The sequence below is a fragment of the Diceros bicornis genome, chromosome 3 (assembly GCF_020826845.1).
Source record: "Diceros bicornis minor isolate mBicDic1 chromosome 3, mDicBic1.mat.cur, whole genome shotgun sequence".
NCBI classification, from domain to species: Eukaryota; Metazoa; Chordata; class Mammalia; order Perissodactyla; family Rhinocerotidae; genus Diceros; species Diceros bicornis.
The window spans coordinates 89,884,389-89,905,790 of NC_080742.1; the positions used below are offsets into that span (position 1 = coordinate 89,884,389).

Below are 21,402 nucleotides of genomic sequence, written 5' to 3' on the forward strand. Positions count from 1 at the left end.
TATTTATAATCAAATTGAGACATTGATTTGTTTTTGTAATTTTTTGTTCTTTTTTAATTTTATTGCATAACCTCTGGTTATGGTTCCATTGGACTGTGTGGCAAGGTGGAAAATAAATAAGGAGTGAATATTGTGAATTGGTCAGCGAGTACAGAGTGACTTGGAATTCATTTAATTGCTGCACTGTCATGACACATTTGTGCTATTTTTTTATGAGTCTACCCAAGCAGCAGTGGCTGGAATTGAGGAGAATAACTGACACGTAACCATCCATCTTTCCCACTTAAACACAGACTCCTGGGAAAACACTTTATTCCACATTCCTCATTTTGGGAACTTCCCTAAAGTAATCCTCCTGTTCTAATCTTCCTATTCCTTGCCGAATGTTCTCTATGAGAAGGGAAATAAATTATCTTATTTATCGCTTTATCTCACTTTAGTCTCTCTTCATTTCCTTGCTTTCTCCCTAGCTACCTAGAGAAGAGAGATTCTTTCACGTTTTCTAACACGCACTAAGATTAGTGGAGAACTTTATTTTCCACAGGGTTAGCTTGTAGTTTGGAGGGGAGAGAAAATGAGTTAAATTCTGATTCAGCATAGTGTTAGCCTGCCCCTTTGGTTTCACATCTGAGCCTGTTATTTACCAATATTAAAACCTGACATTTTCATCTCTGCTGTCTGACTCCAATGTCTAACTTTCAGATGGTTCCATTTTAGGTCATAATAAGATAATATTATTTATTGACCCTCTAATATCAAATAAATCATAATACTCAAATCCCCTGTACTTAGTGAAACAAAGCATAACTCCCCTTATGTCCTGGCAAAAGAGCACCTTTGTGCTGTTTCTGAGCACGGCCACTAGGAGGCACTATGGCTGCGTTGTCATCTAGAGTTTATGTCCAGAGGCTGAGAGAGCTCCGTGGAAGGAGAGGATTAGGGCAAACCATGGGGTTGGGCTTAGATCAAGGGAGTTGCAGATGTGTTGAATGATGGCTGAGAATGAAGGAATTAGAGACCAACCCTTCCCCCTCTATTGTGTGGTGGTGGGTTTTGCTCTGAACGGGGCTCTGAATGGCAAGTGTGCTAGCAGTGAGCGTTCCTCTCAGTTTGCTTAAGATGTCGCAGCACAGGGAGCTGGGCTGATGAAGCTTGCACATTCTGGGCTGGGAAAAGCAGAGGAGCAGTTTGAGTGTCAGAGGAGTCTTAGAGAGCCTGACCCGGACCAGCCCAGGCCATCCCCCCTGCTCTGTTGCACTGTGGAGGGTAGAGCAGGAGAAGTGCTGGTGCGTCCCTGGACCACATCAGAGGGACCCTGGCCCCAGGGAGCTGACAGTCACAGGGACACCACCATCACATCCACTCATCAGGCAGGGACTAGGGTGGACCAGAACAACACAATTTCTCCCCAGGAAGTTTTGCTCTCATCAGGAAGATGCCACAATGTAGTTCTGACTTTGTCATTCACTCCAGACTCCCCTGTGTCCCTTGGAAGCAGATGAGGTCTGGGCAGAGATAAGAAGTTTTTGCCTGGGTTTCCCTTGGCCTGATTTCAAGTTCTTTCTACATGATTGTACATCAGTCTCCCTTGTGGACCTTGTATTTAGTTGCTGCCTCTTTCACCCATGAGTCCCACGGATACTGTAATTTGTTAGATTACTATTGCTGCGCTAACAAATTACCACACATTTTGTGACTTAAAACAATACAGATTTATTATCTTACAGTTTTGAAGGTTAGAAGTCCAAAATGGATCTAAGTGTGTTAAAATCAAGTTGTTAGCAGGGCTGTGTTCCTTCTGGAGGCTCTAGGGGAGAATCTGTTTCCTTGCCTTTTTCAGCTTCTAGAGGCCACCAGCATTCTTTGGCCTGTGGCCTCCTTCCATCTTCAAAGCTAGCAAAGACCTGTCGAGTCTTGTCTCATGCTGCATCACTCTGACTCTGTCTCCCCTTCCTCCTCCTTCCACATGTTAAGACACTTGTGATTACAGGGCACTCACCTGGAAAATCCAGAATACTCTTCCCTATATTAAGATCAGGTGACTAGCAAACTTAATTCCATTTGGAACATTATTTCTCCCATGTTATATAATATAACACATCCACAATTCCAGGGATTACACATGGACATTTCGGGGAGCCATCATTCTACCTGCCACACCTAGGTACCTGGGAAGGAACAAAGAATGATCATTTTGAAAACAGAATAATGGCCACAGTTTCACATTCTGGGCCCAACAGAAACCAAGAAGATAGACCCTGAAGGAAACATGTCCCCCAGGTCACACAATGCATCCTGAAAACTATCTGCTCTTGAAAATGGCTCATGCTCCTGAGGTCCAGAGGACTCAGCAGTGTGTCTCTGTGTAACCACAAAATATGGACTTGAACTGGTCATTCTTCTTGGTTAACAAATAATGTAATTGACTAACTAACCCAAGAAACAGAGGCGTCTCTCAGGTCTCCATAACCTCCACCATGAGAAGAAGTGGGTTTGTGACATCAGGCCCCTTTTCTAGGGAAAGGCCAAATCTTAACAATTAAAAACATTGAGATTTTCTAGGACTAGGAACAAGATTTAAATCAACTCCAGAGTATTTTATTTGCAAATCTTCAGGAATAAGAAACTCCTCTGCTTTTTTTCATGGCAGGGGTAGAGAAATGTGGGAGATTCTATACTATGGACTTTGGGAATTTAATAGAGCTGAAGGATAAATAAATTCAGAGAGATATTTCTCTGCTCATAAGAGCTTTCAAATGGAATCAGTTCTCAGGGCGCCAGTTCAGCCCCTGAAGCCCTCACAATGCAGTTGATACTCATTCTTCTGGAGAACTCAGCCCAACTAACTGATGAATGATTTTTGACCGTGTGTATATGACCAAGAGCATAGAGCCAACAGTGAGAGGAATATGAGAGTTTGCAGAGAGGCTGGCTTACAATGATACAATGAATTCCTCTTTAAATACTTGGAGTTTGAGGTTCAAATGAAAATAGTTAGCAAGCTCTAGAAAGGAGTTAGCATACAGAAGGTATTATTTTCTATTTTGGAATTGATAATACCAAAATTATTCTATTCTGGTATAAGAGAGTAGAATAATTAATTCTAAAATTATTCTATTTTGGAATTGATGAGACCAAGAAAAATCTTCAGGGAGCCTCTGGATGTGTGAATGCATATGGCAGTTCAATTTTAATTGAGTCTGGTCCTGCCTGTTTCATCTTGCAGAGAAGCAGCCTTCTTCTCTGAAGGGAATCCGTGAGTTGGGGGTGGTGGCTCATTCAGTGATGTCACTTACAGATACACCTTTGGGGGATAAAAGGTCCCAAAACTCACTTCTCTTCTCATGCTCATAGTGGCCCTGATCTGGGCTGTTCCACATCTGCCCATGCTGCTCTGGGTACCTGGGCCCTCTGCTGTGAGTGTGTTGCCCTTTGTCTCTTGGGGGTAGGTGAGTTCCCAGGATATTTGGCATCATCATGCTGGGTTTCCCTATTGTGGCCCCGACATTTTTTTTTCTTATTCTGTCCCTTCCTCAGAGCCCACAGATGCTGGAGTCACCCAGGCAGCAGATGACAGAGATGGGACAAGCAGTATCTCGGAAATGTGAGCCAATTTGAAGCCGCACTGTCCTTTTCTGGTACCGACAGACCTCATTGCAGGGACTGGAGTTTCTGATTTACTTCTGCAGTCAACCTCCTATGGACTAGACAGGGATGCCCAAGGACCAATTCTCAGCTGAGATGCCTGACAGATCATTCTCCACTCTGGAGATCCAGGGCACAGAACCCGGGGACTCAGCCGTATACCTCTGTGCCAGCAGCTTAGCCACAGTGCTGCAGAGTCACTCCCTCCCTGTGCAGAAACCCTTGAGCTTCCCCTTGTCCCTCTAGCTCCTAGCCTTCCTGAGTGAAGGTCCTCCCTGCTCCTCTCTCACCAAGAGAAATGAGTGGGTTTGGGGCCTGACAGGGACAGATAAGGTATCAACCTAGGAAATCTTGTGTAGGAAATACTGCAAGAAATGGGTTTCAGGGATTCCTCACAAATGGTCTGTGGCTCAAAACTCACCACACAGGTAGGATCAACCTTAATGACCCACACTGTCGACTTTCCTGCCTTCCTGCACTTGCCATCCCCATCTGAACGGTGGGAGCTACTGGTAATGGCTGCTCAGCCCTCTCCACTCTCTTCTCTCTCTAAACCATTCACAGAATGTCCCCACCACAATTTTCCTGATTGTAACAGAAACTACTATACTATGATTTTGGCATGCCTTTAGTTAATATCATCTTAACGTTTATTTGGGGCTTTTTCATTACACTCAAAGAGTATCTCAAATGTAGGTAAAGCAGACAGTTTAATACATTAGATGCAGCTGCCACTTCTGCAATCTTGGGACTTATTTGGCTCTGTCCTGCCTAGGGAGAGCCCAGACCTGACTGAGAGCAGACAACAGAGGCCAGAGCAGCTGAAGGCTGGTGTGGGCTCACAGGAGGCTGACGGGGCCTCCATAGCTGCCCGCTCTGGAACAATGAGCATGGATGCCACGCTATCGACGTGCGCGCAGATGATGTCTTAAGGTGTGCAGACCTTCCTCCCTGCTCACGTGTCCTTAACACCCAAATCTATATTTCTTTATGATATGCCAGAAATTTCCACGTAACACCTGCAATCCATTCTGAGTGGTAAGACTTACTCTCTTGTATGGTCTTATTTTACATAGTGATCCCTTCTCAGCACCCTCAGTTCCTGCTTGTGTGTCAAATCTTAGTAACCATTTCTAGTGTCTCTGAGTCTCCCGCAAGTGTGGTCATTAGGTTTTACTGAAGCTGATTCACCAATCCTTGGTCATTCTTGGACACATAAGTACAAATTCAACAATATTCCTTCCCCAAAAATGGAATATGGAAGTTTAATTGCTTCGCATGTAGAAAGGACAGGTCCTTTTAATCTTTCCATTAGATTATTTATGTATTAATAACATCCGACAGATTTATTTGGGGTTAGTAATAGCTCTATTCCCATCCCCACTCCTCGGTTCAAATGCAGACTGTATATATTGGATGTCGCAGCTGCAGGCTCTGGTTCTCCATTACATATGGAGCTATACGATGGCAGCTCCTCTTGTCTGGATATTTTCTGTGATCCTAGTTGGCAACAACCTCCCCATTCACTGGTAAGAGATTAAAAATAACAGGTCAATACTGAATCTTTGAGACAGCGAATAGATGGCCTCATTAGGTGGATTGTCATGGGAGAATTCGTATTTCTAAGACTTTTCTTGAAGTTAAAGAGAGTGAACTATCAGTAACTGGTGAACTCCCGGACAGAAATAATCTACTGTATGTGATAGTAAGCAAAATTAGCCAGGCCCTCTCCCTTGAAGAAAAAAGTAACAAGGAAGACTCTCAAGAAGAAGTAAATTAGATCATGTACACATGAAGATCCAAAATCAATCAACATAATTATTGCAAAAACTTAGAGGACAATTAAAAGAACTCTTGTGCCTAAAACACTATGTAGCAGGGAATTCAAATTTCTTAAGAGAGTAGATGAGACAGTATAGTGGTTTGAATTTGTTCTTCCTTCTAGCCAAAGAAAGGATATTCATAGTAGAAAGTTCTTATATGGTTCTTACTATGTGTTGGGCATTCCACTACAAGCGGAAAACATTCATTTAGTACCCCATTTTATAGATGACGAAACTGAAGAAGAAAAAATATATGTAATTTTCCAGAAGTCCTACACCTAACAAATGGTGGAAAGGAGATTTAAAGACAAGAAATTTGGGACCAGATTTTTTTTAACCATTTACAAACAATTGCAAACAAAATTTAAAATATAGATTCACTAAACTGGAGGACAAAAGAGAATTCTTTAGAAGAGCTAAAATCTTAGAAGACAGTATTCTCATGAGAAAGGAAACGGAGGGCCTCAAGGCCAGGACAGACAGATTTAAAGGGAAGAGGAAATGATTGTGAGTTCAATTGCTCTCAAAGGAGTTATTAGAAAAGAGAGATGTATTCTTAGTTGTTACTAAGGAAGACAAGTAAATAGGCCCAAAGAAGACTAACAGGGGAAAAAACGCAGGATCTCAGAGGACACATTGAAACCCACAACTCCCCAGAGGAAGATGGAATGGCTCTCAAAGTCACACCTATGTGAAAGGTCACACACAATTTAGACAGTTTTGACAGGAGACTCCTGGAGAGATCAGTTGAAAATATCCAAATGTTATATCAGCATCAGCTGTGGCCTGTGCCCTAAACAAGAATGACTATTAAAATATATTTTATATTTTATATATTTTTATTATTTATATTGTTATATTATATTTTATATTTTATAAAATATATAAATATTTATATTTTTATATTATATTTTATATTTTATAAAACAAATATATTTCAAAAATATAAATATATTTATAAAATTATGATTCTTAGGGGAGGCTTAGAAAAAACGGGGTATATTAAAGAAGAAGCATGAAAAACAATAAGAGTACCTTATAGATGGGCTTGCTCAACAGAGAAATTGAAGATATGGAATATTTGTTTTAATAGTGCTTGTTTTGGAAGATTAAGATGTTGTTAATTTCACATCTCTCACTGGGGAAGATCACAGAGACAAAATACAGACGAATAGTCAAGATTAATGACTTGGGCCAGGATGCAAACATAAAATTAAAGAATTTAAGTCCAGTGATTATTGCTAACACTACTTGTGTTTGAGAAGGAACAGGATGAATTTTAGCAGCATTTTTAACTTTGAGAAATTTAACTTAATCTTTCTTACAGGATTAGGACATAGCAGAAGGAAATAAAATAATTAAATTTGCATCGTTCTTGTAGAAATAAAAACCTATAACGGACATAAATACTATTCAAGGCCTGCAACATTGCAGATTTGAGAAAAGAGAGAGAGTTGATGAAAAATAATTGATGACTTAGATTGGTCTCTCTTAGGCCCTTACAAGGAATTTAATAATGAAAGTAGTACATATTCAAATTCGGGGTATCTCTGGATGTTGACATTTTATTATATTACTGGTAGTCCCTTATGATGTCATTTAATCATGCCATTGATCCTCTATTTTGTCATAATGGGAAATATGATGGACAGATTAGGAAGGAAAAGGAGAATGGAAAGCTTATTCTCAGTTTTTCAGCCAGTGTGGCCTTGGAGTTATTTAATGACTATATTGTTGTGCACCATTTCATGTCCTCTGAGGCCCAACTTAACAGCCCAGCTGAGGTTCCAGGAATGCATCCAAAGGAGCAGTAATTGACATTGAGGGAGAGCCTCAAGGTGAGAGCAGCAATGTGCTAACAGACGACTTCTCTCTTGCTGATCACAGGCATGATGGCTAAGCCCAATGTGTTAAGAGAACACAAATCCTGAGAATTTTAGGGAAAGCACTTACTCCCACTCTCTTTGTGGGAGGTTCTCTGGAGCAATGTTCCTGGCCCGTCTCCCTTCCCCTCACTCTTCTCTGTGGTCGGAGAACTGAGTTATCTGATTAGCGATTTTTGAAAGAAGGAACTGGGCATGCTCAAATCAGACTCTCCCACTTCTATCCTTGTATTTGTCCGCCTGTGGAGAAGTGCTGTCTGTTCTCCTGCCTTGGAATTATAGTAAAATTAGTGAGCAGAATCTGTTCAGTAGGGAAGCCTGGCTGCTAGGGAAAAGGGTAGTCAGGGGAGTAGCACATTCAGTTTAGGGGAATTCTAGCTAGCCCACGTAGCTGCACATTTTGGTCCCACCTTCACCAGCAATGAAGCCTCCGTTTGGATTTCAGTTTATCTGACTTCAATATCTCTCTCTCAAATGTTTTCAATCCTAGAAAGAGGGGTGGTTATTTTGAACCCCTAAAACATCAACTATAACACCCCCATTGACCATGTAGAGATGGAACACAGCACAGTTCACTTTGGGTCTTGATACAGGACTCATTTCCAATGACCTGCCCCACTGGCCACTAGGGGACACTGTGGTTCCACCACCCCACTCAGCGCCTCTGGGAGGAGCTGAGACAGCTACTGGACAGTGGGGCTTAGTGAGAAGCTCTGGCTTGGTCATTGAATCATCAACATGATTTGCAGACATCGAGCAAGTGTTGGAGAAAGAAGTAAACTGTGGGCAAGCCTGGAATGATTGCCAAGCAAAGGGGCCACTAATACACACAATAGTAGAACCACACAGGCCCAATTAAAATAATTTTTGTGTGTGTTCTGGGAAAAACATACAAGTGGAGAAGTAAAAGAGCAGACGTGATTCCCATCCCCCTCCATCCTCCAACCCAAGTCTCATTAACCCACAGAGATGTGTATTTGGTGGGTAATAGGTACACTGCAAGGACCATGGCCAACATTCTAGTAGAGCAAGACTCTGCCCCATAACACTCTACGTATTCACTTGGACAGGAAGGCAGGGCAGGGTCCATCTCTTTGCCTACATAATAACAGAAACCCCTTCGTGGTGGAAGACAAAAAAGAACATCTTGTTCTGTGAGTTAATGCAGATCACTGAGCCAGCTCTCTGCTAAATTACTGAAAAGATTTAGGAAGTGAGCCTCCAAGGCCATCTGTCCGCTCTGTGGGGAACCTCGGAACCTGCACAGGAGCGGGGAGAGGGAGCTGGTTGAGTAGAACTGTGTGTCCTGACAGAGGGAAAGCAAAATCGCTCCTGTGTCAGGGACCTCAGAGAAGCTGTTGGAACGGGCTTCCCTCTAAACCCAACCTGGTCCCTTCCTCCTGCTGTGAGGGGAATTTTCAGGCAGGGTCCTGAGTGGAAGGGCTGACTGTGCTCTAAGGCAGAGGGCCCTGAACCTTCAGAAGTCCACAAATACAGTAACATCACCAGAAAAAAATGAGCAATGCCCAGAGTGACTTTAAGTCTGATTTTTCTCTCCACCTAAGATCAGAGCACTGAGGAAGGAGCCAGCCCACTCTTGTTCTGAACTTGTTACATGTCACAGCTTCTCTGTTTCATGACCTCTTGTATCCTAGAGGAGATAAATCCTGGACACGAGTAAGAAATCCCCATGCTGGAATGCTATGCCCTGATTCAGAGTGCTTTCTATGTGACTCTGCTATTATGGCCACCAGCTCTGCCTTCTTCATCCACAGGCCATAGATGCTGTCCTGAAACAAGCAGACACTGGACCAGGAGCGAGCGTGGCTGATTCTCAGCTGTTAAGAGAATTTCATGATCTTAACTTCCAAGTAGTTGATCAGATGTTTCTCTTATCTTGACAGACTCTCTTTGGGAGGTTGGAGGAGTGTAGCTCTGTGCCAACAGCAAAGACATGGAGCTGATGTGTTCCATCTTCTCTATGGGCAGAAATCTTATTCTATCCATCACCCCAGAACCAGGTCATTTTCCAAATGTCCATCTCTAGCACCAGAAAAAGTTAATCAGTGGGTACTAGTTGCCTTAGTATAGGGAGAAAGTCAGATGTTAATCACTGAAGAACTGTCCAGAGCTTTGCTAGATATAAGAAGAAGATTAGAATTAATGGGCGAGTGCTTTATTGTGGAACTTCAAGGAAAGTTAAAGCCCTCATTTATCACTGCTCAATCCACACCAGTGCCTGAAGGATTAATGCAATTTTGAGCTTTACCATAGAGAAGTAAAATGAGACCCCTTATATGGTAGAGAATATAAGAGGCACTGGGAGAAATACAAGAGGCACTGGACTGTGGGCCAGGGGGAATCACACAGCACAGGGGCATTGATCTCTAGCCTTCACTAGGAATATAATCTTCACAGTCTTATCTCTTCCCAGGGCTTCCATTTAGGCCACTTTGTGATGAGCATGGAGGCCAAGTCTAAATGCTTCCAAGAGGGACCTGGGGCAAAGTCCTAACTTAGCAAGGAATTATCTTGATTTTGTGTGTCTGGGTGATAGGCATTGCCAGTGAGAGGAGTAATGAAGTTCTTGAGATTTAAAAAGGAGTGTATTGATGCCCAGAATTTGAGGTGCTGATGGCAAACCCAAGTGGAAATTCCAGCAGCCGGTTGATATCTGATACACAGAGAAGGCAGAGTGGTAGAAGCCCTGGGGCTGTGAGAGGTGACACCTGATGAAGGTGCCTGGAGTCTCTGAACGAGCCAACCACATCCCAGAATAGTTATGACCTACTCCAGTCGATCTTTGTGGAGGATTGATGTTCACCTTTGGAAGGAGATCCTCTGAGCAGGGACAAAGCAATGTCACTTCCAGGCCACTCTCCACCTTGTGGAGACAAGAAGGACTAGAACCCCCCACCCCTCTGCTCATGCCCACAAGGGCCTCATCTGGGTGAAGCCTCCTGCTACCCCACCTGCCATGGCCACCAGTCTCCTCTGCTGTGTGGCCCTTTGTCTCCTGGAGTAGGTGAGTCCCCACAAATAAAGAATCTGCATTTTTTGATATTCCCAGGTATGTTTTCTTTTATGTTCCTTAATCTGTCCCCAAACTCTGTTCCCTTCCACAGAGACCACAGATGCTGGAGTCACCCAGGAACCTAGGCACCAGGTGACAGAGATGGGACAAGCAGTATCTCTGAGATGCAAGCCAATTTCTAGCCATGACACCCTTTTCTGGTAGAGGCAGATCTCAGTGCAGTGACTGGAATTTCTGATTTACTTAGGCAGTCAAGCTCCTATGGATGAGACAGGGGTGTCCAAGGACCAGTTCTCAGCTGAGATGCCTGATGGGTCATTCTCCACTCTGAAAATCCAGCGCACAGAACCCAGGAACTCAGCCATGTACCTCTGTGCCAGCAGGTTAGCCACAGTGCTGCAGAGTCACCAGCAACTTCTGCAGAATGCCTCACTTCCCTTCTCCCTCCAGTCCCCAGCCCTTGTAGCAGTCTCTCCAGGCTCCTCCCCTATCAGCACAAGGACCTCGGTTTGGTGTTCTACTGTCCCTTGGGAAGGCAAGAACAGAATGTAATGAGGAATCACATTAGGAAACTTTCCACAGGAAGGCAACAGGGGGCTGGTCCTGGGAATTCCTCACTAATTCTCCCAGAGGGTGATTGAGTCCAAGATTGAGGGTGAATGTCACCCACTGAGCTTTCGAGGGATGAAGTAAGCTTAAAACTGTGCAGCATTGCACAGTGATAGTTATCTAGCCGGGAGCATTTCAGTTATGGTTAGAAGTCCCCCGTTCACCATCAGAATGATCAGAATGGTTGAACAGGCCATAGTCACAGCCTCAGAACCACCAGCCCTTTCCAATTTATCCTAACTGTTCTCATTATTGAGTTTTCCATAACTGTCTTCCTAATTTTAACAAAAAACTTTTTTCACATTTTCAAATGTTCGTCCTTTTAAACTTTTCATTTAAAAATAGTTGCAGATTCACAGGGAGTTGCAAAATATGACAAAGGGGTCCAGTATACCCTCTATCCAGTTTCCACCAATGGTTACATCTTACATAATTATATTAAAATATCAAGACCAGGAAATGGGCACCAAGTGTGCAAGCAGTTCTAAGTCATTTTTATCACATATGTGGGTTCATAAAACCATCACCACAGTCAGGATACAGATCTATTGCAACACCACAAAATCTTCCTCACTTTGTAATCACACACACACACCCCATCCGTAACCCTTGGGAACCACTGATCTAGTCTCCATATCTATAGTGCTGTCATTTTGAGAATGTTTAATAAATGGAATAGTACAGTAGGTGACCTTTTGAGACTGGCTTTTTTTACTCACCATGTTGCCCTTGAGATGCATCCCAGTTGTTACTTTTATCAACGGCTCATTTTTTCCTTTTTATTGCTGAGTAGCAGTCCATGGCCTGGGTATACCAGTTTGTTTAGCCATTCACCTATTGTAGGACATTTTGGTGGTTTCTATTTTTTGACTATTTCAAGTAAAGCAGCTATATGTAAACATTTATGTACAGAATTCTGTGTGAGCCTAAATTCTCATTTCTCTGGGATAAATTTATGCCCAAGAGTGAGACTGCAGGCTTATATTGTAAGTGAAAGAGTATCTTTATTTATTTTTTTATTTGTTAATTTTTTTCTGGTCAAGAAGATTATCCCTGAGCTAACACCTGTGCTGATCCTCCTCTATTTTGTATGTGGGTTACTACCTCAGCATGGCTGACTACTGGTGTAGGCCCATGCCCGGGATCCGATCCCACTAACCCAGGCCACCAAAGCGGGGCACACCAAACTTAACCACTGTGCCGTGGGGCCAACTGTGTGTATTCTTAGTTTTTAAGAATGCTACCAAATTATATTCCAGGGTGGATGTACCATTTTACATTCCCAGAGATTCATTTCTAATACTAGTAGTAATTTCAACTTACATGTAACATTCCACTTTATCATTTCCACAACACACATGCAAATAACTAAAAGAATAGAAACGTGGTAGACCCAGAGACTTTTTTCTATGGGTGTTTTTGAACTCTGCTCTTCAGAAATGTTTGAATTCTGTCTATCCATTATCTAACTGGGGTCTGCCTCTTCAGTGTAGCTATCACTGCCTGCTGCTGTCTGAGTGCTTGTGTCAGCATCCTAGAAAGCTGTGAGTCATTGTCAGCCATCTGATTCATAACCAGGGAGTCCACGAGGATGCCTCCCAGGTAGTTAGTTCTACCAGTTCCAAGTGTACACCCTGCCTCCTCAGTCTCCTTTGCACAAAGCCCCCAAGCACGCTGGGGTCACACAGACTCCACCATAGCTAGTTTCCATGAGGTGACAGACATTGAAGCTTAACAGCGAAAAGAATGCCAGTTACAGATTTATATACACAGGACTGGTTCGTTAGTACTGCAGGAAAATGATACCTATGAAAATTTCCAAACTCGTCAGAAAAACATTTTGTAAATGTGATAGGCTGAATAATGACCCCCAAGCCCCTCACCCGAAGATTTCGATGTCCTCATTCATGGAACCTGTGAATGTTGCATTATATGGCAAAAATACGCTTTATAGGTGCTATTAAGTTAAGGAACTTTAGACATGGAGATTATTCCAGATTATCCAGGTAGGCCCTAATGCAATCATGTGTATCTTTATAAAAGGGAGGCAGAGGGAATTTGACACAGATGGAAGAGGAAAAAGCAGTGAGACCACAGAGGCAGAGACTGAAGTGATGCAGCCATAAGCCAAGGAGTGCTGGCAGCTACCACAGGCAGGAAGAGGCGAGAAACAGATTGTCCCCTAGAGCCTCTAGAGGGAGTGGGGTTCTGAGGACACCTTGATTTCAGCCCAATGATATAGATTCTGGACTTCTCTTCTTCAGACTGTGAGACAATACTTTCTGCTGTTTTAAGCAATCCAGATTGTGGTAATTTGTCACAGGAGCCACAGGAAGTCAATACGCTCCAACATGTGCTGTTAATCTGAGACTAGGTAAAGGAACTCGTGTCCTCTTATTATTGTTTGTAAACCTCACTCTCATGTTTTTATCTAACACCCATCTCCAAACTGTAATGAGAGAAAATGAGTTTGAGACTCCCATTACTCTGAATGAGAGGAGCTCCTGTATAAATTATGGAAGAACTGTTGAGAGCTGTGTTAAGGGCGAAAGTCAAATTATGATTACCAGAAATGTAGGTCAAACTTCCCTAAGAAACAAATATTTTCTTCCCCAAGAAAAAAGACATAATTTTTTGTTGTACAATGAATTCCACACTTTAAGTTATCAATAAGTATCAGATTCCTTCTGTAGATACGGCAGTGAAAACTGTTGTCATTAGATACTTGCTATGACATGAGTCACTATGCTACAGACAAGGAATATAACATGGTATCGAGACCTATAGGAGAAATGCGAGCTCCCAGATCAGCTCAGTGCTCAACACATGAATTCAGCCCCTGTAACTCCAACCACGCTAGAGAATCCCAAGTGCTTCCAGAACAAATCTGACGCACTGCATAATTGGATGGTTTTGAGCCTCTGTGATTAATAAAAAGGGAAGTCCAGGGAGCTGACTTGAAGCTTATGTGTTGAGTTAATCTTTTGATACCTTAAGTTTGAAGTGCTGTTGGCAAAGTTGTTTATACAATAAATATTTGCTAAGCATCTATATGCTCTTGGCTCTGATGTTTGTTCTGTTTTTTTTTTTTTTTTTTTTTAACAAAGAAATATACTTAATAAGACCTCAGGATACAAGATCAATATACAAAAATATACAAATATCAATTGTATTTCTATACACCAGCAACCAACTGAAAGTGAATCTAAGGAAACAATCTCATTCATAACAACAACAAAAGGAATGAAACCACGTAGGGATAAATTTAACAAAAGGAATGCAAGACTTGAACATAGGAAACCTATAAAACCTTACTGAAAGAAAATAAAAACCTAAATAATTGGAAAGATGTTCTCTGTTCACGGATTAAAGACTCAATATTGTTAAACTGCTAATTCTCTCTAAATGGATCTGTGAATTCAACACAATCCTGATCAAAATCCCAAAGACTTTTTGTCCCCTTGTCTGGGTTGTGTCTTCCCCTAACCACTGAAAAGCTCTAATTTTCTTTCAAGATTTAATTCCAGCATTTCCTCCTTTCCAAAGAGTTTCAGGCTTTGTTTTATGTTCTGGGCATACATCAATAAAAAAAGAAGAAGAAGAAATTCATTTCTTCATGTTTACCTTTTATTGGGGGGAGAGAGAGATAGAAAACAAACAATAATTATAATGTATAAATAAAGTATATATTATGTTAGAAGGTAATGCCTGCCATGGAGAAAAGAACAAGCAGACTAAGGTAAGGGGACCAGGACTGCCTGAGTAAGGAGTGTTGAAACTGTCAATAAGATTTCCAGGGTAGGGCCCAATGAGAAAGTGACCTTTGAGCAAAGACTTCAAGGAGATGAAGGAGAGAGACATGCAGACACCTGGGGGAAGACCATTCCAGGCAGAGGGAAAACCTGGTACTAAGGCCCCAACAGATACTCAAGGACCAACGAGGAGGCAAGCATGACTGGAAAATGAAGGAAGAGAGCAGGAGGTTATGTCAAAGAGGTAATGGGGTGGGTGGATCCTACAAGACCTTGAAGGCCTATGAGCTTTACTCTCTTACTCTGAATGAAATTGACAGCAGATGATTTGGAGCAGATGAGTGGCATGGTCTAACATGTCCTAGAAAGCTTAGTTTGACAGCTTGTTAGGAAGTAAGGTGAAAGCAGGGTGACCAGTTAGGAATCTATTGCAGTAATCCAGGCCAAGGATGTTGGTGGTTTGCTCCAGAGTGTTAGCAGTGAAGGTGATGAAAAATGGACAGATTCTGTGTATATTTTGATGACGGAGTCAGTTGAATTTCCTAATGGGTTGTCTACAGGGTGAAATAGAAAAAGAGAAGTCAAGGACAACTCAAGTCAACAACAGAGGGAGCAAGTCAACAACAAGATTTTCAACTGGATCAACAGGAAAGCTACTCGTGGAGCAGAGTTGAGGATAATTTTTCATTTTCTGAGCATACTGAATTTGAGAGTAGGGGCAGCAAAATCTTGATTGGAGCAAATTTAAGAAAGAATGGAAAAAGAGAACTTGGAGATAACAAGTATTGATAATTAGAAATAGCAAGAATAGTAACAGTGGACACTGTAAGTAGAAATATCCCACAGTGTTTAGGGATGTGATACAAGAGAGAAGCTAGAGCTTAGTGAGGGAGTAGGGTCTAGAAATTTGACTCAGGAGCTATGGGTGGTGACTTCTTCATGAACATATATGATGTTAAAATCTATTTAAATGCATAAACAGGTCAATTTTTATTGGCATCAGTTCTTCTTCGTCATTCCCTCAAGGGGCAACCTTCTTCAGAGGTTTCTTTTATGTTCCTCCCTCCCTAGAGGGAGCTCCCAAGACTGTGGACATTGGTTAACAAGGTGATGTCACTGCCAGGCCACACTTTCTAGGGACGACGGGACATGGATTTGCTTTTATTTCTGCTCATACTTACAACCTCCCTCATCTGGAAAAGTTCTCCTTTTTATCTGGATTCTGCCATGGTGTCCACACTTCTCAGCTTAGTGTCCCTTTGTCTCCTGGGCGCAAGTGAGTCCTTCAAAATGTAAGTATCTCCACTTGGCCCTCTCCCAGTCCACTCTTGTCATGTGTTCTATGTTCTTGTCTTTTCCCACAGGACACACATCAGCTGGGGTCATTCAGTTCCCCAGCCACAGGGTCACAAGAGAAGAAACAAGCTGTGACTCTGAGATGTGACCCAATTTCTGGACATGAAGGTCTTTATTGGTACCGACGTGCTGTGGGGAAAGAGATAAAATTTCTGGTATACTTCCTAGGAGAGTCTAAATGGGATGAATCAGGGATGCCCAAGGATACGTTCTCAGCTGAGAGGACTGAAGGGCCATATTCCACTCTGAAGATCCAGCCTGCAGAGCTAGAGGACTCTGGAGTTTATTTCTGTGCCAGCAGCCAAGACACAGTGCTTCAGAGTCATGCCCTTCCTGTAAAAAACCGGACCCTTCTCCCCTCTCCTCTCAACTCATGGCAGCCCTAAACAGAAGTTTTCCTTGTGCATCGTGCCCCAGGAAGAGAAGAGAGGGAGAACCAGAATTGTGTTTCAAGAAAATTTTGGTGGAGATATTTGTGATTTGGGGGATTTCTCATGTTCCTTACACAGAACTCTATCTACGCATTTCTGTTTTTTAAATGCGTGTGCTTGTGATCCTGGTGTAAAGTACAGCAGCTTCTTGCCAACCTCACTGCTCTGATCTGAAAGGAATTATGATTCTCAGAGTTGTGGCCACATCTTCACATCCCTTCTTATCACCAGATAAACAAGTGTCCCTGAAGGAAATCAAAATTGTGAATAAAAATGCATTTATTACTGGTTGTAGGTTGCTCGCTGATAATGGTGGTGATGGTGGCGATAAGTTTAAATTACATTTGTCTAGCACAAACCCATTTCCAAATACTTTTTAAAATCTCATTTTTGAGAAGAAGCCAGGTCAATTATTACATATTAAAGTTAATTTTCCATTGTTATCCATAGGGTCTGATTTGTTCATGTAAAAAACATGAGTTAGTGCAATATATGGATGCATGTCAGCCAGTCCTGAACATTCTGAGGTCACTTCCAGTTGCTGCAATAGGACTACGTTATTCTTAGAAGGCTGGACACTGGGGTTGTAGTGATCTGAGGGTTACAGATCCAGCAGGAGCAGAATGAAGAACTAGATACGGTTCAAAGCCCTATTGTAAATCACCCTGTTGCACAGATTTCCCCAGTGTAGGAAGGCTGCCTCTAGACACTTTTCTACTGGCCACAAGGAGGCGCTATGGTGTCATAGGTAGCCAAAAGTTGTAGTGAATTTCCTTGATACTCTGAAAAATGTATCTAGACAGAGGAATTCCAGGGCTTTGTTTCTGTACTAAGGTGGAGATAGATTGCAGACATCGGTTATTCATCTGTGATGTGGATAATAAAACACAAAGATATTATCTCAGCAGGTTTATAAGTGAGACTGTAGCAGAGGCTATTCCTGTGTTGAGGAACCTCTGAGCTGCCTTATATGATGTAAGAAATTAAGAGTGAGATGGAGAGGCCTGGATGAACATGGGGCAGATGTAGGAACAGGGACAAATAAGGGAAAACTACATCTACTTCATACCTGATCCAGCCCAGCCCAAACTCCCCTGCCAAGTAGGAAGCTGTATCTAATATCACACCAAAAGTGACCCTTGCCCTGATGAGGTCGACAGCAGCCCTGTCATCACAGGCAGATCTACCTATCAGGCACCAGGGGCTCCCTGAACTCCCACTTCTCAACCCAGAGATAAGAATCTGGCACAGACAGACACCTCTTTCCTGTTCTGACTCTGCTATGGGTCTCAGGCTTCTTCACTGTGTAGCTCTTTGTCTCCTTGGAGCAGGTGAGTCTTGGTTAGAAAGGACGTCTTTGACTAATGCTATCATGTCCTCAGTTACGTGCCTTCATTTTACGGCAGCAACATCCATCTCCTTTGTGACTCCGTATCTAAATTTTCCTTCTCTCTCTGTAGGTCATATGAGTACCATGGTCACCCAGAACCCGAGATACCAGGTTACCAGGAAGGGAAAAGCAGTGACCCTGAGTTGTTCTCAGAATCTGGATCATGAGTACATGTACTGGTACCAACAGAGGCTGAGCCAAGCACCAAAGCTGCTGTTCTACTACTATAATAAGCAATTTAACAATGAAACGGACACCTCCGACAACTTCCAACCCAGCCGTCCCAACACGTCCTTCTGTTCTCTTCACATCCGCTCGCCAGGCTTGAGGGACTCAGCAGTGTATCTCTGTGCCAGCAGCATGGACACAGAGCTAAAGTGTTACCTCCCCTCTGCTCATAAACCTCTCTGTTTCCCAGATCCAAGAGCCTTCTTAGACCTCCCTCCCCTCCCTCAGCAGCATCAGGAAGTGGGTTTATGGCTCTCATTATCTCCTTTGTGGACAGAATTTGGGCATAAAACTACAAAAACCATTGACAGTTATGCCAAGAGTAGAAAAGTGGTTACACTTACCCAACATTCAGTTTGTGGTATTTTTCCAGAATCATCTTAATCATCCATTCTGTTCTCTTTGGTAGATAAATAGGAAATTTTTTTCAGTTGTTTTTTTTCAGCCTAAGTCGGAGACTTAGAAATACATTCAAGGGCAGGCCCAGTCAACATGGAACCCCACTCTCATGAATCCTTGCCCTAAGGAGAAGAAACCGCCCTCACAGGCAAGTTGATGCGATCTCACAGTTTTCTTACCAAGTAGGAAAATTAGAACTGCTAAAAATTTGTGGCAAATTTGAAGACAAATGAATTGCCTGGGACATACATGATTCACAACATATGTAACTATTTTGCCTGAATAAATCTGTCTATGAACCATTTAAGTGGCATATAAATAGGATTCATATCAAAAGCTAGATGCTGTGCTTTGGAAGATATATTAAAATTACTAGCTTGACCCTAATTTTTAACATTAACAAAAAATATAAGCACTGCATTTTCTTTGAAACAAAAGGAATTTTTGCAATCTATTAGAACATTTTTCTAAAAACCAATATGTATCTTATGGTCTTTAGTAGACTGAAAGATTTATGATGACTGATTGAATAAGTGGATGCATGAGTGAATAAAGTTTATCAGTACAAGAAGGAATCGGCATCTGTGAGCTATGAGAGGCCTGACTCAGAGGATGAGAATGAGTCTTCTTTTTAATTTTGAAGAACATGTAGACATTCCTACACAGCAATCGTTTATTACATCACCACATATAGTCAACAGTAACATCACATGTTTCCAATTTTTAAATCAAGAAGCCAAAAAGTACCACCCAAAAACTGTCATCTGGGCCACCTACCATCTAAAAATATCCTGCTTTTCCTCTCTCTTTTACTCATCATACATCTACACTGCTTTTTTCACAAATTATGAAAGCTTGTATTTTTTATTCACCTGCCTAGGTTTCAATTTTTTCTTCCATAAAATGAGATGTTTTGGCTAGATGTCTCTGGGGCCTCTTCTCACATTTTATGGTTCCATGATACAGTCTAGAAATTTGATGCAGCTTGAGTGAAATGGCTAAAGAATTCAACCAGGGGGCAGATTAGAGCTTCTTTAGGTTATGGAAACACTCCACATCCTCCTGAATAAAGGGAGGAGAAAAATGAAGAGCAAAGACTCGTCACATTCCAGGCCCAGTTAACATACGAGACCTGGGACTGAGGATACAGATGCTTCTGCTGCTCTGGTCCCCTGTCGGATCCTTGTACCTGGTTGTCTTTGGAAGATGTGATGACGGAGAAAGAGGTGGACAGGGCATGGTTTGATGCGGCTAAGCAGAGCAGTAGAGAATTCCCTTGTTCTTTAGGGGTGTGGAGGCCACTAAAAGTGTGAGGACACATTTAGGGAAGGAGGAAATTAAAGTCTTAGGAGAATCTGATTTAAAAAACTAGAAAACAAACATGAAGTCATGGTGTTGGATGCTCTGGGAGTTTAGAGAGAGCAAGGGTGCAAGAGTGAGTGGCGTCTTTTTTTTTTTTTGCGGTAAGAACACTTAACATGACATCTGCCCTCTTAAAATTTTAAGTGTAACATAGTATACACACACAATAAGATATTATCCGGCCTTAAAAGAGAAGGAAATTCTGTAATATGCATGGATGAACCTTGAGGACATTATGCTAAATGACGTAAGCCTGTCACAGACGGACCAATACTGCATGGTCCCACTTCTACAGGAGTGAGTGGATCCTTCCTGGGGTATGTCTCATCCCAGCTTCCTCTCATCTCTCTCATTTTTGTTCAGGACTTTCATTCCCAGCAGATTTTAAGAGTAGACATCTTTTAAGAGTAGAATCTCTGTGAAGATCCAGTGCCATCACATGAAATTACAGAAACTATTTTCTGGAACTTTTAGCTACCTCTACAGATCTTAATATTTATTGTGAGCCTTATCAAGGGCCCCAAACCCACCTAGAAGAGAGGAAATAGTCCAGGTCCTCCAAGAAGCAGATTCCAAGCCTGGATTAGTGATGAAGGGATTTAGTAGAGAAAACGCCTGTGAGAGAAAGTGGGAAGGAAGCTGAGGAGGCTGGGCCATCAGACTGTGCTGCAGACCTGACTCCTGTAAGGAGAGAGGGAAGGAAGAAAAGAGGAAAGGAAGAGAAAGGGAGGAAGGAAGCAAGAAAGGAAGAAAAGTTTGTCTTCGATTGTACTACAGTTCTAAGAAAATCTCAGCCATTCTGGGCGGATCCTTAAGTCAAAGTGGAGCTATGGAGCTTCTGTGCTTGTGGCCTGCCTCTCTCATGAGCAGAACCTCTGCACCTCGGCTCCAGAGCGGGGGGCAGGGACAGTGCCCACTTCTCTTAGAATGACCTGCCTGATCTCTGAGTGGGTCCCTGGGTGGGGTGGTATGCCCTCGTCTTCTTGACTTGCTCCTCCCACCATGGAATCTCTACCCTACGAGCAAGCCAGAATGCGGTAGATTGGGGCCTAGTATTCTTGGTCTGTTGTTTCTGGAATAGAGGGTCCACTCTATGTTGTGCATGGGTGCTGGGTGGAGGAAGGTCTGGGTCTGCACCAACAATAGCGTTTCTACAACATGGAGCTGGTGGGAATGAGAAGCCTGCCCCTCCCTGGGGAAACTGGAGGATCCCTGTGTTCTCCACCACACGCACAAGGAGCGGAGCTTCTGATGCACTGAGCTTGGGGTGGTGCAGGAGGGAGGGGATCTGGCTCAAACGCCACAGATTCTCGCTGCTCTTAAGGAGATTTAGTAGGTTTTCTTGAAGAGGTGTTTCTTCATTCACTGTAGGCCTTTGGGACAATTTTCAGAGGCTTTAAATGATTGTTTCTAAATTTTCAGCAGTTATGTTTTTTTCGCTGGGAAGAGGGTATTCAAAGCTGCTCATGCTGCCATTCTGGAAGTGCTTC

At 42.6% G+C, this 21,402-nt stretch overlaps 1 gene segment (V, D, J or C); it reads left to right on the plus strand.

Annotated features, from left to right (window-relative positions):
* Window positions 1-21,402, plus strand: part of LOC131398307 (T-cell receptor beta chain C region-like) — a 287,482-nt gene that overhangs the window by 39,457 nt on the left and 226,623 nt on the right. The window contains 1 exon segment of the C gene segment in view: window positions 16,354-16,413. Coding sequence covers window positions 16,354-16,413 — 60 coding nt within the window.